We start from the raw sequence: 13,869 nt of genomic DNA, 5'->3' as shown, positions 1-13,869 counted from the left end.
CTTGCCCATCAGGTCTAGGCCCTATTATAAACAGGGAGCTGCAAAAGCCTGAGGAAAGAGATGTTCCAATGCAAGTATTGCTAGCCTGCAGGCTTGGGTTCACTCACAGAGTTGAATGAGCTTCCCCCCCTCCCCCCCCCCCCCCTGCCAAAGCAGTCCTTTTATTCACTGATTCTAAGTGATAAAGATTTGATTATTTTGTTGTTTCCAAATCAAGGGGTATAGAATAGCACAAATAAAGAATCTGGAATTAAAGAACTGCAGAAAAGGGGAGGGGAACGGAGGAGAACAGGTAATGAGTAGTCTTATAACATACCTCTGGCACTCTTGCTAACTCTAGCATTCACAGTACTTGATATCTAATTTTGAGTTGTCTGAAAATCTCCATCAGCAGAAGATAGAAACTTCTATAGACTTCGGAACTCACAGAATCATTGCTAACACAAAAAAAGGCTTCTTAAGCAATTTTTTAGAATCTTTTTCTTTATACTTTTCAACTGAGAGAATGATTACCTTACATAAGATATTAACACTATCTGATGTAATGATAACTCATTTTACCATGCTCTTAAAGTCTTTGATAAACCAACTAGCCTGCACAGCTTTCAGGTTTTCTTAAATACTTGGTTACATATATGCAACTATCTATATATGCACACAAATGCAGTTTTCTTAAAGAAACAGTGTAGTTTCTTCCTAAACCATGTGACTTTTAAAGTAGCCAATTTTAACAAGGTATCAGTAATCAACAATAGAAACCCTAGAGCATATATATGTACTTGTCCTAACAGCTGTAGGAAATTAAATCGTAACCTGTTTGCCTTTTTTAAAAACTGTAGCTAGTTTATTCAAGTTTGTAATGCCCAAAGTAATTTTTATATGCTGTAGCTCTAAACCCTTCCTTTCCCAGTTTGTTTTCATCACCAAAAGTGTGGTATTCCTGGTACTGTTTATTACTAACTAGCATACAAAAGAAATGCTTAAAACCATTTCTTGCAAGAAAATAAAAGCAGCCCTTTCTTATTATAAGTTTTTCATTATGCATCTGGAAAGCACATAATTCAGTCAGAATTAAAAAAAAATGTTTTTTTTTTATTCAGTAGTATTTAGTGTTTCAACATTTGAATACATAGTTATATTTAGTAAATTCAATAAGTAACAGCTATTAAACACATTAAACAGCAGCTACAGTTCATATACTGAAGTTCTTTCAGAAAGGCTTCCCTGCCACTCCCAGTCATACTAAAACAGATAAACCCTCACAGATGAGCTTAGGCCCCCTTATCAGAAAAAAATATTTTTTAAAACAAATGATTCTGTGAATCCCCCCCAAAATATTGTGAATTCCCATTTCTTGCATGATATTATCAAAAAATTAAGTCTACAGATCATAGCCAACACCTGAGGAGCCACAGGTTTCCTTCTTTTTACTTAATTAACATTAGCACTGTTTGTTCAGATAGCGTAGTGTATTCACTCCCACAAGTGACACCGAAAGTGTAAACTATCATGTATAGTATTTCCTTCTTGTAGAAAGGTTAAGAAAGGCTGTGCATAATTCAGCTCTGTGCATGTGATACTTTTTGTTATAAAAGGACATTCAGCAACACAGTAAAAGAAAAAAACTGCATGTTCTGTTTACTGTAGTTCAAGTAACTGCTGCAGCTGTTATTTTTTCAAAGGCTTTTAACAAACTTAAGTACCTAAATCCTACAAAAACTACCTGAGTAGTGGGCACCTACTTCCTCTAAAATTCTCACTGTCTCATTTCATTTGAAATTCTGGAGAAGGTATATTGATGTTTAACAGTTTCCAAAGATGGATGTTTTATATGAACCAGTGTTTACAAGTTAGCAAACTGAACATCCAAATGTTCACTTACTTAAGCAGCCGTGTTTCCATACAAAGTGCATGCAGCTCAACTAATCTTGTAGTTACAAGAATTAATACTCCAGATTCACAGAATCAAGATAACATTTTTCCCTTGTTTCTGAAAAGGATGTACTGTACTTGTGACCTTCACAGCTGCATTCAGTACACAAAAATGTGTCATTCAGACTGTACACCCTTCAAATGTGCTACTGTATTGATTCAACTTGTTCATACTCCTTCCTCTCCTGCTAGAAAAGCAGAATGCAAAAGCTGTATTGACATAGATGTAACAGGGCATACTAGGATATGACCAAGCTACATATTCTGTCAACATGTAAGTATGACTATAATTCTTAGCATACAGCTAACAAGGTCAGCGTTTAGGCACTCCTCATTAAAAAGTAATAATAAGTTAGGTATTTTTTCAGGAGGGGGTTGCCTTTTTTTTTTTTTTTTTTTTAATTAAAAACACATTCATCGGTGCTATTCTTGCATTCTTCCATACCTGACAGAAAATGCAATAAGTCTTTTGTATACTATCTCCAAGACTAAGAGAGAGAGTACAACTATACCACAGATTAAGCTAAATGCCCAACGTGGTCCCAGATGAGTGTATATCTGGCTCACAAACACAGGCCCAAGTATGCGTGCTCCACTTCCAGAGGCTGTTAACCATCCCATATAGACACCCTACAGAAGATCAAAAGCTCATATTAGAGATACAGGAATAATTTGGTTAGCCAATAATTCCTACCAGTCATCCTAATTAGAAAATTTAGAAGTGTTGAAGCAATTTCATACTTTTTTTAACTCCTGTTAAGATACAGAGTAGTTAGTTTTGAAGAGTACTGCTTGGCTTCTTTAAACGTTAGTTTGAATTGTATCATACAAAACACGCTACTCTCAGATTCAGGCTCCACTGTGCTATATACTCTACAGCTTTCTAGTAAAAAGTATTTTGTCTTTTACCGCAAAATGTAACAGATGGGAAAAACGGTAAGTGGAAGAAAAGGAGTCAAATTTTTCTGCCAAGCAGTATTATTTGCACAGTGTTACACCACTGTAAAATGTCAATTGAAGGTATCATAACAGAAATAAAAGCTTCCCACCTCCTACCTAAATTTAATTTCAATTAGCTTACATAGACACTTGCCTCCATTTGTATTCTTTATATAGTATAGCTATTAAGAACAGCATTTTTCTGTCCTGATATTCCTAATATATAATCAGTTGTTACAAAAATGCCTGTCAAAACTCTTATAAAAATTCACAGGCTTTGGGCTTTAGCTGTTCTGAAATTTTCATACTATCTGATATATATGATATGATTTGCCATAAATAGTAATATGGTCCTTTTTTTCCTAATTTATCTAGGGACTTGCCCTTGGCTTTAAAGCAGGTTAGAATTCATGAAAGTTTCTGCTAGTACGCAAAGTATACTATTGTTTTGCTAATCACAAAAGCTATTTTAGTGAAATCCCTCACCCTAATAAAGAGGCTGCAGGTCTTGGAGAGTAAATGAAAAACCATTTAGGTTTCACACTTACCTGAGGCTTTGGGCCTAGAATTTTTGAGTATAAAGTATAGGACATGACATTACAAACTGGATAGCCCAATCCTATTAGTATGTCAGAGCTGATATACTGGGCCAGATAGATCATGGGTGTATTCAGGCACCAGGACTGCGAGACAGGGCAGCCTGTGGGTTCTGCTGTGTGATTGGAAGGAAGCTGCATTGCTTGCATACTCCAGAAAGGCATTAACATTTCACTGAAAGTTGTCCTGGGAATGGAATTATTCTTTATTTCTGTAAAAGCAAGTAACACACACCATTAAAAAATACAACAACAACAACAACTTTCATAACATTAAGACTACAATTTAGTATGAGTTGTATTATACCTTGCCATTGGATATTTGGTAGTTTTTTCCCCCACGGCAGTAAAATAAAGAATCCAATCAAGACAATCAGTAAACCTCCATGGAGTATAGCACGCTCACCAGTCCTATCAAACAGTGAAACTGTAATTAAATATATCATTTATATCCGTGATCATGTAGATTTTTAGCATCTAAAAATGTTATGCATAAACAAAATACTTCATATTATATTCATATCATTAAACTAAAACTCAAATAGAACTGTTGAACTATGACAAGTAAAATTTGTGAAGATGCTATCTACACTGTAACCTATTAGTTTGTGGAAAAGATGCCTGATAAAACACCTGCAACAAAAATAGCTTCTAGTGTCAACATAGTAAAAGCAGCAAAATCACACTAACTTAAATTTGTTTTTCTTGGGTAAAACACAGATGAAGGAGAGGGTTATGCTACAAGGATAAAGAACAACTACAGCATCACAGCTGTATCAAAATCAGAAGTACTTTGTTGTCATAGTATACTCAAACTCCTTGACTGGTAGAAGACTTAGATAATGCAGATTTAGCCTTGTTATAAATGTTTTTGACTTAGCTAAAATAAGTAACAAAATTCTGAAAAACTCCCAGAACTTACATTTTAGAAAGTGTTTTAACGACCATGAAAACAATAACCGATTCAACACCAACCACACCAAGGATTATTCCATTATATAGAACAGCTTCTTTCCTGGTCCAGGAATACATATCCATTGTCAATGGAGTAGCTATACTAAATTGACAAAACAGAATGACATTCATTAAAAAAAAGCTACCTCTGTACAGCAGCTTCCACACATTTACTGTCCCAAACATCAAACACATTGGCATATGAGCCTTCTCTCCTAAGGGAATAGTAAGACAACACAGACTAGTTTTAAACTAACTCTGTCACATGTGATTTATTAAAAACAAGTCCACTAGACTAACTTCACAACTGCACTATGACAGCCATACTCTGGAACACGGTTAATATATTTCAGATAGTTTATGAAAAAAATGATGCAGTAAGAGCAAAGAGAAAGGAAAAAAAATCAGGCCCTGTGAGTATAAAAATAACACACATATAATACTGTTGAAGCTTTAGCAACTTACCAGCAGTTACTAGGAACGGAATTTTCTAAAGATAACGCAAAGATGATGAAGAAGTGCTGTTATAAGAAATTTTAGCTGGATTGGAGCTCAAAATCTTAGAAAATAGATTTTGTATCTTCAAAGTGTTTTATAAATTCTAAAAATGAACTTCAGTCTGACGTAACAGTATTATGTTTTACATATTTTCTTAAATGTATAGAATTTTAAGATGGATAACTTACCTCTTCATATTAAAAGATAATCAATCATGTAAAATAGTATATTTAAGAATACAGCGCATTAATTGTATCAAACAATTATTTTAATCATTACTAAAATAAGAGCTCCATTGGAGTTTTGTAGCTAGTCAGAATTACACTAAGAAATTATGATGTATTATAATAGGTAGTAAAGAAAAGGGTACTCAACTGATGACACAATTTTCTCTGAAGATACTAAATAGCCCAAAATAAGTTACCTCAAACGAACATGAAACATGAGTGGTTTTTTTTTTTTTTTTTTTTTTTAACTGTTAAAAAGTTCACAATATAGTTTGGCATCCATTTAAAAGCTTTAAAACATGCACATTAATGTTCCATATACCACAAACTGCATGTTATATATATTTCAGTTATTATTGAATATTTTTTAGCTATTATTGAACATTAATTCCTCATTCTGTATCAGTATACATCAATGTAACTTCATACAGTTTTAGACTTACAAACACTTCCATTTATGAAGAGTATAAGTGCAAGAGAAAAGCTTTTACACATGCAGAGTTTAGCTAAACCTGAAAGCACTTTGAGAAAAAACAAAAAAAAAGAGAGAAACTTACGTTTCAAAGACAGCAAAAACAAACAAGATGATAAAAAAAAGAAAATTGACTGCTACAACAGCAACATGGTCAATGTTTCCTTCTGCATCCTGATCCAAAACACCACTTTCTGCAACAAAGCAAAAGAATCATCTAATCTACAAATTAAGCTATCTTACAACACCACAAGTTACAAACAGTAATGATTTCTTTACTTTGTGTAGCACAGAGTTTGGTGCTTGCTTAGTTATATTTTCACAATCTAAGCGGCAGTTATATTTTGACAGTCTAAATAGAACTTTTTTAATTAAAAAGGAATTGTTGACACTCCAATTCCTCTGCACTTCCAGTTTCTACTGGCCTTAACTATGAAGGAAAATTATTTGGATGTTGGCAGGAAGTGGTAGCAGAGAGCAAACCTGTTCTCCATCATTCAGATACTGTGGCCACTGCCAGTCAAGCCAAACTATCATATTTCTTAGGAAATCATGGTTAGTTGGCATTTACCTACTTGTATAAGCTATTCATTGAATAAATCCTCTAAATTTCATGATTTTTGATGCATCTGTCATACAAAACTTGCGTACTAATTAAAGAAAATATATTTAAAAATATTATTCCTTTACACAACCAATTTCAAAGCTTTTGTTAAAGATACTTTAAAATTATTTATGCTGCTCTTTTTAAACAGAAAAAAAACACCCAGCACTGAAACTGGAGACTTCTATAGGTTTTAAGAGAGGTTTAAGATTCTGTTTCATACATTTGAGAAATGCACAACATTTGAAGAAATTTGATCTGTGCCCAATATGGTACAAAGAAGACAATCTATTGTGCTGTATGTGGCAACTACCATACTTTAGTTTCTCAGCAACTGAACTTATTTAGACATCTCAACTCCCTCTTAATAAGATCCTACAAGTAGAAGCTCACATGTAATAATGCTACAGAACAAAAGAGAAATATGACTGCAGAGTAGAAGTAAGGAAAAGTTTTCTTTATGGCCACATTCACCTAATCCTGTGTCTTGGAAGAGACTGTTACAGGGTGAAAGTTTGGAAGAATCTGTACAATTTTTTGTATGCTTTTGCCACAAGATAGCAATAACATTGACCAACACGGACATGAAACGATTTCTGGACCAGTTACCTAGAAAGAGATACAGCCTATTTTCCAGTTTGAGCTCCGATTCCAAAAGACTTCATAACACTTTTAAATGCTTGCATGTAATAAGAAAATATGCTGAAATTAGCATCACAGAATAAGTCTTCAAGGAAACATAGATACCTTCTCCTTCAAAATTGATACTTCTACATTGCCGTCCCATGTCATCCACTCGATGCTCTCTAGAAATTTGTAAGTGTTTTCATTAATAGACATATTTATTTGATCTATTATTGGATAAAGTTTCTATTAAAATATTTCTCCATGCCACCATCTTATATTCTAATTGCTCCCAGCTCCTTTAAAAATAATCTGTATATTCCAGATTTGACAGCATACTCTAGAAAGGAAATATTCTGGTGGGAGAATATTACATATCTGTGTGTAGTCTCCTCCCTCCCCTCACTGCAACCAATGGGATAATCCAATAGGTAAGAAAACCCTCTCAAGAGCTCAGATTCTTAAAAGAAAGATACAAACTCTGAGAACACTGCAGGCAAGCTAACCTTATTTCTCTTCAGAGAAAATTCATGGGCAGAAGCCATCAACATGAAAAATGTATCAAGACTAAGCTTATGATCTAATAGGTCTTTTTGCTTTCATTGTTTTTTCATAGTCTAGCTATAATATCACTACGATTAGTTTACTAGCATGATAAAAAAAACTGCATTACAGAAGACAGGAACTCTGAAAAGTAAGTCAGAAAAATAAAGATTTATAGTCTTAGCGCTTCTGATTTCAGGCTTATTACTCCTGCTTCTGAATACCTTTATAATTACTACAAGCCATCCACTAAAACCAAGTAAAATACTTGTCTTTTTTGACTTGGTTACCTGAATATAGCAAAGATGAGAATAATATTAATAACTCCTAAGAGAGCTCCGAATAGAACCGGTGTTGTATACATGTTTAGCTGAAGATGAACTAATTTCCACGTTAGTCCTTCTTCTCCAATAAGTGTAAAACAAGTCTGAAAAACTTAGAACATATTAAGCATATTAAGAAAATCTTAAGAATCATTAAGAAAATACTAGAACACAAATAGAATAGATAAAATATATAAATCTAGATGAGTAAAGTTGTTCTAATTGTTAAGTATGAATTTAAATATTACATTTGTCAAACCTTTTTTATTTTGAGAAACCTATTCTAAATAAGTGACGGCTCTCAATGGGATTTCAACTAGCCAGAAAACTACTTGATTATATATAAATATATCGTATACATAACAGCATGATACATGGAGAACTGAATTCTGAGTGTACCGATGGTTAATTTTCTCAGCCATGTGCAGACAGCTGATTTACTCTTTTTACTCTTTCTTCTATATGGAAAACCTTGGTCCTGGGACTGGAGTATCCCTCCTGCTAAGGGCAAGCTAGAGAGAAAAGAAGTAATTTTTAAAAACATAATGTTTAAATTGGCGCTGAGTAAGAGAATGTAAGACCAGTCATTTGCTTGCTATTGTTACGAAACAGACTGAAAGTCTCTAATAAATCAGGAAAGGATTTAGCTATGCTATGGAAATCACCAAAGAACGTAGATAGCTTGTTGGTATAGATCCTTTCATGCTTCTTCAGAGCTGAGCGAATTCTCAGCTCTAATCAATCTTGATTTCTCTAATCAATTAGAGAAAAAGCTTTCAGCTCTAAACAATCTCCTTATTGTATCGCTACACACAGAATACTGAAGTGCTGCTAGGCGTGTAATCTTTATCTCTAGCTACAGGAGACAGCGATCCAGCAGAGGCTGCTTAGGAAAACATTGTTGGTCTAACGCAAGCAACATCTTAATCATATTCCCCATGACAGGCAAAGGACGTCTCACAAGTCACAGTCACCCCTCACCCAACAAACACCCCCTGAGCTCTTCCTTTTTTTTAGCTCTCTGTAATACCTGTTAGTGTCTTAGAGTTTTCTATGAAGATTTTGTGATAAAACTGCAAGGTCAGAAAGATCTGCTGGATTTTCTACAACAAATGAGCAAGGTGAAATTTAAAGTCATTTCTGAAGGGTGGTAATGTTTGCCTGAACGCAGTAATGTCAAATTCTCTTCTCCACAAATAAAGTGCAATTGGTCACAGATCGTTTAGTGGGCAATAGTACAATAGAGCATCTTGGAAACTTGTTTCTCTGCAGTCGTCTCATGTAACAACGAAAACAGTAATCCAAACCAACTAGTTCGGGATTACAATGAGAGTTTCTTTGGAATATTTTGTTTATATTGACATACACAGATACATGTACGTATCCCATTTATTAATTTTAATATCACTGACGAACTATGCTTTAACATCCCGTCCCCATACTGCTGCTGATAATACCTAGTTCCAATGTCTAACTTCCTGCTAAAGAGGGTTAGATAAAAATCCATTTTGGAGAAGTGAGGAAATAAGATATGCTCTACCTGGTCCTAATATGAAGCCAACTGCTTGGCAAGCACTGGTATTGGCCATAGCACTCGTTCTTTCTGTAAGAGAAGTGGCACCTGCAATATACGATCGAACCACAGCTACATTTCCTTGAAAAACAAAAACAAAGAAGTGTTCATGCAGACACAAAGTTATATTTCTTAAATTTTCCACTTACATTTCAGTTATTGTTTTTCCTTATTTCCCAAGAAAATATAACCCAGCACTCCCTCTAATATTTATACACAACTGCATAATTACATGAGATTATAAACTAGCATTTGCTAACTCTTTGTTATGTTAATTCCTAAATTATCAAGCACAAGATATTTTAGTACCAGATGTACCATTATCTTAGTGATCTTACATAAGACACAGTTTAATGATTTTCAGAAATGCAAATTCTTCTGTGGTTACCTGCTCCAAATCCCACAAGGGCACGTGCAATCAGCATGTAGTATTTGTTGTGTGAATGAGGTACATGGACATAGGCATAAAGACAATTAGCAGCTACTGAAATAACTGTTGAAACAACAAGAGGTTCTCTCCTTGGCCTGTAATTGGACCATACACCAAAGAGGGGAGAAGCAACCATTTGGCCGATGCTATATGAAGCTATAATCCAGCCCAAGAAACTTGCATCTGCTGTTGGATCAATCTGCAGAAACAAATTAATTTTGTGAATACTATATTATAGTTTTTTATAATATCAATAAAATAATTTTAGAATCTGTACCTGAAATGCTTACAGCTCTGAACTGTGTTTTTGAGGATATGTGGCACCATGCAACACAGTGTCAACCTTAAGCTACCTCTAGGCAAGTTAGCATGCCTGGACAGGTCTCAGAAGCAGTTGCTCCCCCTAATGTGAGCCAATAAACCTTGGCAATTGCCTCAGGCAGTGCACCAAACTGATAAAACTACTTTGCTTCTGAGTCTGGAAATGGTTCATTTGCAGCAACTTCAATTATTTCTAATACAACACTGCTAAAGTCATGGACTTATAGGCATAATAGCAGCAGTATTGTAATACAGCTTACAGGCCAGGAACAAGGAATCACTAAGTCATGTGTTTGCCTAAACCTGGCCTGAAATACAAGGCTGACAATGTACTTCCTTTTTTTCTCCAAGAATTCAGTCTCAATTTTAACAATATTCCTAGTACCCTATCTAGGATATGTTCCTCTCAATCTGCATCTGGAAATGCCTTCTATAATTCCTGGAGTAGGAAAATCCTAGCACATATTAAAGTTTTAGAGATCTTTTATGCCACTTCTAATAAGAAAGCAACAAAGGAAAAATAAAAACAACTATCTGGGAACACAAGCAATTCTCCATTATGAATATCAAGGAGGACAATGGTAAGAATCTTTGACACTCGCATAGCATTATCTTCACCTTCCTTTTCCTTTTTTTTCAAAATGCAAACAATATCTGTGCACTGTTTTAATGATACCTTCATATAAAAACATTTCTATTAATTCATTGATCAGGACAAAGAAATAATATTGGAAAAACAAACATTTCAGGATTATGATGTACCTTTATCAATTCAGTACTCCAACGGACAGATTTTACACAAAATATTAAAAGCTGTCAAGGTGGACGGCAAAAGAAAAGTCCCAGTATAACCACACACTTCCTCTTACTGTTCTTCCTAAATAAAACACCAAGTTTCATACTACATACATTCTGAGCAGGAGTTTTCTGTTTTTATTTATAAAAAGTGTATTAATATTTACAAACCTTTTGGAGATACGGCCATACGGACATAACTACGATTGAGAAACCTGTGATGCAGGAAGAAACAGAACTGAAGTTACTCCACCCTATTTGCCACATTTATCAGTAATTCAGTTTACTGAAACAAACTCTTATGAAAAGAATATTGATATGCCAAGCAAACTGCATGTGATTTTTCCTCTATCCCCTTTTCTAATCCTTACAATGGAAATACATAAGATCCCCAGAATAAAGAGAATTTCTTCATATATAAATATATTTGTATGCATGTATCAAATAAAACTTCATTTTAATTCGTCAAATAAAAAATCATTCTATAATCCTATGATTCTTGAAATTATTTCTAGGACCACAGAAAATCAACAAAAGTCAAAAATCAACAGAATTCTCACTTCAGGGAGCAGTTATATAGGGCTGAAACAGTAATTTACTCTGTAGTGGAGATGCAAAATCCCACAAGAAAAACAGCTCCAATACACATTTTGAAGTAGACATCATACATTCCTACAAAGATTGTGTCTCTTAAGAACAAAGCATTATTAATTTCTCTTATCATCCAAAGCTGAACTTCCAAAGAATGAAAAACTGTGATCTTTGTTTTGCTTGGTTCTGAGTCATAACCTTTCTCTACCACTACATTATCCACCTAACTATTACAAAGCCATAAAATAAAGATCTAAGTAATATGTCAGTCATTCTCAGAGTATTACATAACACATATTATTAAATTTAACTTTCTATTTGATTTGTTAGATGTCTCTTTTGAGAAATCAGAAAATGTACGTTTTTAAGGGTATAAACAGTAACTACACTGAAGAAAACGAATTAAGTGAAATCCAGAAAATCCTGTAATTTTCACGTCAAGATAAGCTAAGCAAATAATACTGAAATCCATCCGCGTTTACTCACCTACACTACTGAGAAACATAGTAAGATGCATAATCCAGATGGACCTCCATCTACTCTTATAATGCTCTTGTGTTTCCACAACATCCCTGCTTTTGAACAAGGCAAGAGAAAAAAAAATCATTATAAAGGTTCTCCTTAGTTGTTCTTATCCCACAGGATACTGAAAATATTTTTCACAGATGTCTCAGTACAACTGTGTATTCTCATTCAGGATTAGACATTTACGCAGTAAGGAACATATCAACAGAAAAACTGCACTTTTATACTTACTGCAGTTTTATTTTAGAAGCAAATTACCAAACATCAGTAAGAACTAATACAAATGCCATCATGTACCATTGTATTCAAAGTGTAGGTTACACAAAGGAATCTTTATCTAGAGGGATCTTCCATCCTGCAGTCCCTTTGCACAGACACTTTGGAGCACCACAAATTTCATGTAAAGGCTTTCAGAGGCTATCTACCTTTTCAGGAGAAAGAGCATTTCAAGTTTCTTCATGTCTCTTGTTTGGAACTGTTCTCGTTAAACAAAATATCTCTGAAATATGCAGATCTAGTTTATATATGCCTGAACATAGTTTATAAAACTAGTTCATAAAGGCTATACACATACAAATGTACACACACCATTTTAATACTGTTACAGCTATTCCAGGGTGCAGTTCGTACATTTGTTTCTTCATAAATGTTATACTATTCAAGTGTCTTGGCTGGATTAAGCTCTAAATTCCTAAATGTTCTTTATAAATGTACATCGTGTCCACCACACACTGAAAGAAGACAGAGACAAACTCTTTGTACACTGGCAAAACCATGCATCTGTAAGTTTGACTGCTTTAAGGATTTTGGTTAAATCACACAGCACACTTCAAGAGCAAGAATACTTAAAAGGGGGAAGTAGTAGCTACCCAAACATATCCAAGGTTCTTTTTTTTTTTTTTTTTTTTTTTTTGGATAGACAGAAAATGCAAGTGACTAATTCCCGTGGGAAAAAAAAACAACAAAAAACATTGTATTAAAAAGCTAGATTACACCACCAGTTGATTTTTATGAGATATGTACTATATCCTTTGGGCACTTCACAGGCAAGTGTTTTCTCCAGAGCGACCTCGGCCCTCATCCACCCAGCGGAGCTTGCTACCCACCACCTTCCACATTCCCAAGCCAGGGCCAAAGCAGGCTGAAAAAACTCTGCTGGTTCGAAACCCCGAAAAGACACAGCAAGCATGAGAGATTACACAAATAATCAAAATTATGGAAGCACTTGGGGTAAGCAGCTCGGTCTGGTTCCCCTTTGCCGGCCTCGGAGCCTGGCAGCTTTACTAAAGCTTAGACTGTCCTTACAGAGTAAAGCACTCACGCACGGGGCAGAAGGAAGACTCGCCCACGGGTGGCTCCCCGCGTGACCCAGTGGGGTGTCGCACGGCGACACTCCCCGCGTCCCCACTCCAGGACGACCCAGCCGCGAGCCCAACGCAGGCGCCGGCAGAAAGGGCAGATCACTCCCCACCCTAACACCGAGAAACCTCCTGGCTCCCCCGGACTCTGCCCTAGAGCGGGCGGGCACGGCAGACAGCGCCGCAGCCAGACCCTACCTGCTGTCCTCCTCCCCTCCAGGACTCAGCAAAGGCTCCTGCCCTTCGGCAGCCGCCCCCGGGTCGGACAGCGCAGCGGCCATACCGAACACCGACCGCTTCCAAGCACCGCAGCGTCGGGACCCACCTCCGGCCCCTCCCGCCGCCAGCGGCCGCGCCCACGGCCGCCCTTTGCCCCCGCCGCCGCCACCAGAGGGCGCGCACGCGGAACCCCCTCGCGCCTCCCCGCCCCGAGGCGGCCGTTAACCGCCGCTAACCGCCGCGGAGGGGCGGCGAGTGCGAGGAGTGCTGATTGGGCGCCGGGGCGGCGAGCGCGAGTCACGCGCCCAGGGGCGGAGCCAGCGCGAGGCCGGACGCTCGGCGCGG

At 36.4% G+C, this 13,869-nt stretch overlaps 1 protein-coding gene across 3 annotated transcripts; it reads right to left on the bottom strand.

Annotated features, from left to right (window-relative positions):
* Nucleotides 1-1,071: 1,071 nt before the first annotated feature.
* On the bottom strand, nt 1,072-13,658 carry MFSD8 (major facilitator superfamily domain containing 8). 3 transcript variants are annotated; one of them, XM_062574792.1, is made up of 12 exons: nt 13,504-13,658; nt 11,909-11,997; nt 11,003-11,046; nt 9,674-9,914; nt 9,253-9,366; nt 7,680-7,824; nt 6,970-7,028; nt 5,704-5,812; nt 4,390-4,524; nt 3,775-3,878; nt 3,420-3,679; nt 1,072-2,562 (listed from the first exon to the last, which is right to left on the bottom strand). In XM_062574792.1, exons 1-12 carry the CDS (start codon nt 13,584-13,586, stop codon nt 2,356-2,358), a joined length of 1,590 nt encoding a protein of 529 aa, XP_062430776.1. In that variant the 5' UTR covers nt 13,587-13,658; the 3' UTR covers nt 1,072-2,355. The 3 variants fall into 3 exon arrangements, with proteins under 3 accessions (XP_062430776.1, XP_062430777.1, XP_062430778.1); XM_062574793.1 differs by having other exon boundaries at nt 11,909-11,994; XM_062574794.1 differs by lacking the exons at nt 1,072-2,562; nt 3,420-3,679 and having other exon boundaries at nt 3,840-3,894.
* Between the last annotated feature and the right edge of the window lie 211 nt (nt 13,659-13,869).

The sequence above is a fragment of the Rhea pennata genome, chromosome 4 (assembly GCF_028389875.1).
Source record: "Rhea pennata isolate bPtePen1 chromosome 4, bPtePen1.pri, whole genome shotgun sequence".
Lineage (NCBI taxonomy): Eukaryota > Metazoa > Chordata > Aves > Rheiformes > Rheidae > Rhea > Rhea pennata.
This window is presented reverse-complemented; position numbering and strand designations above follow the sequence as displayed.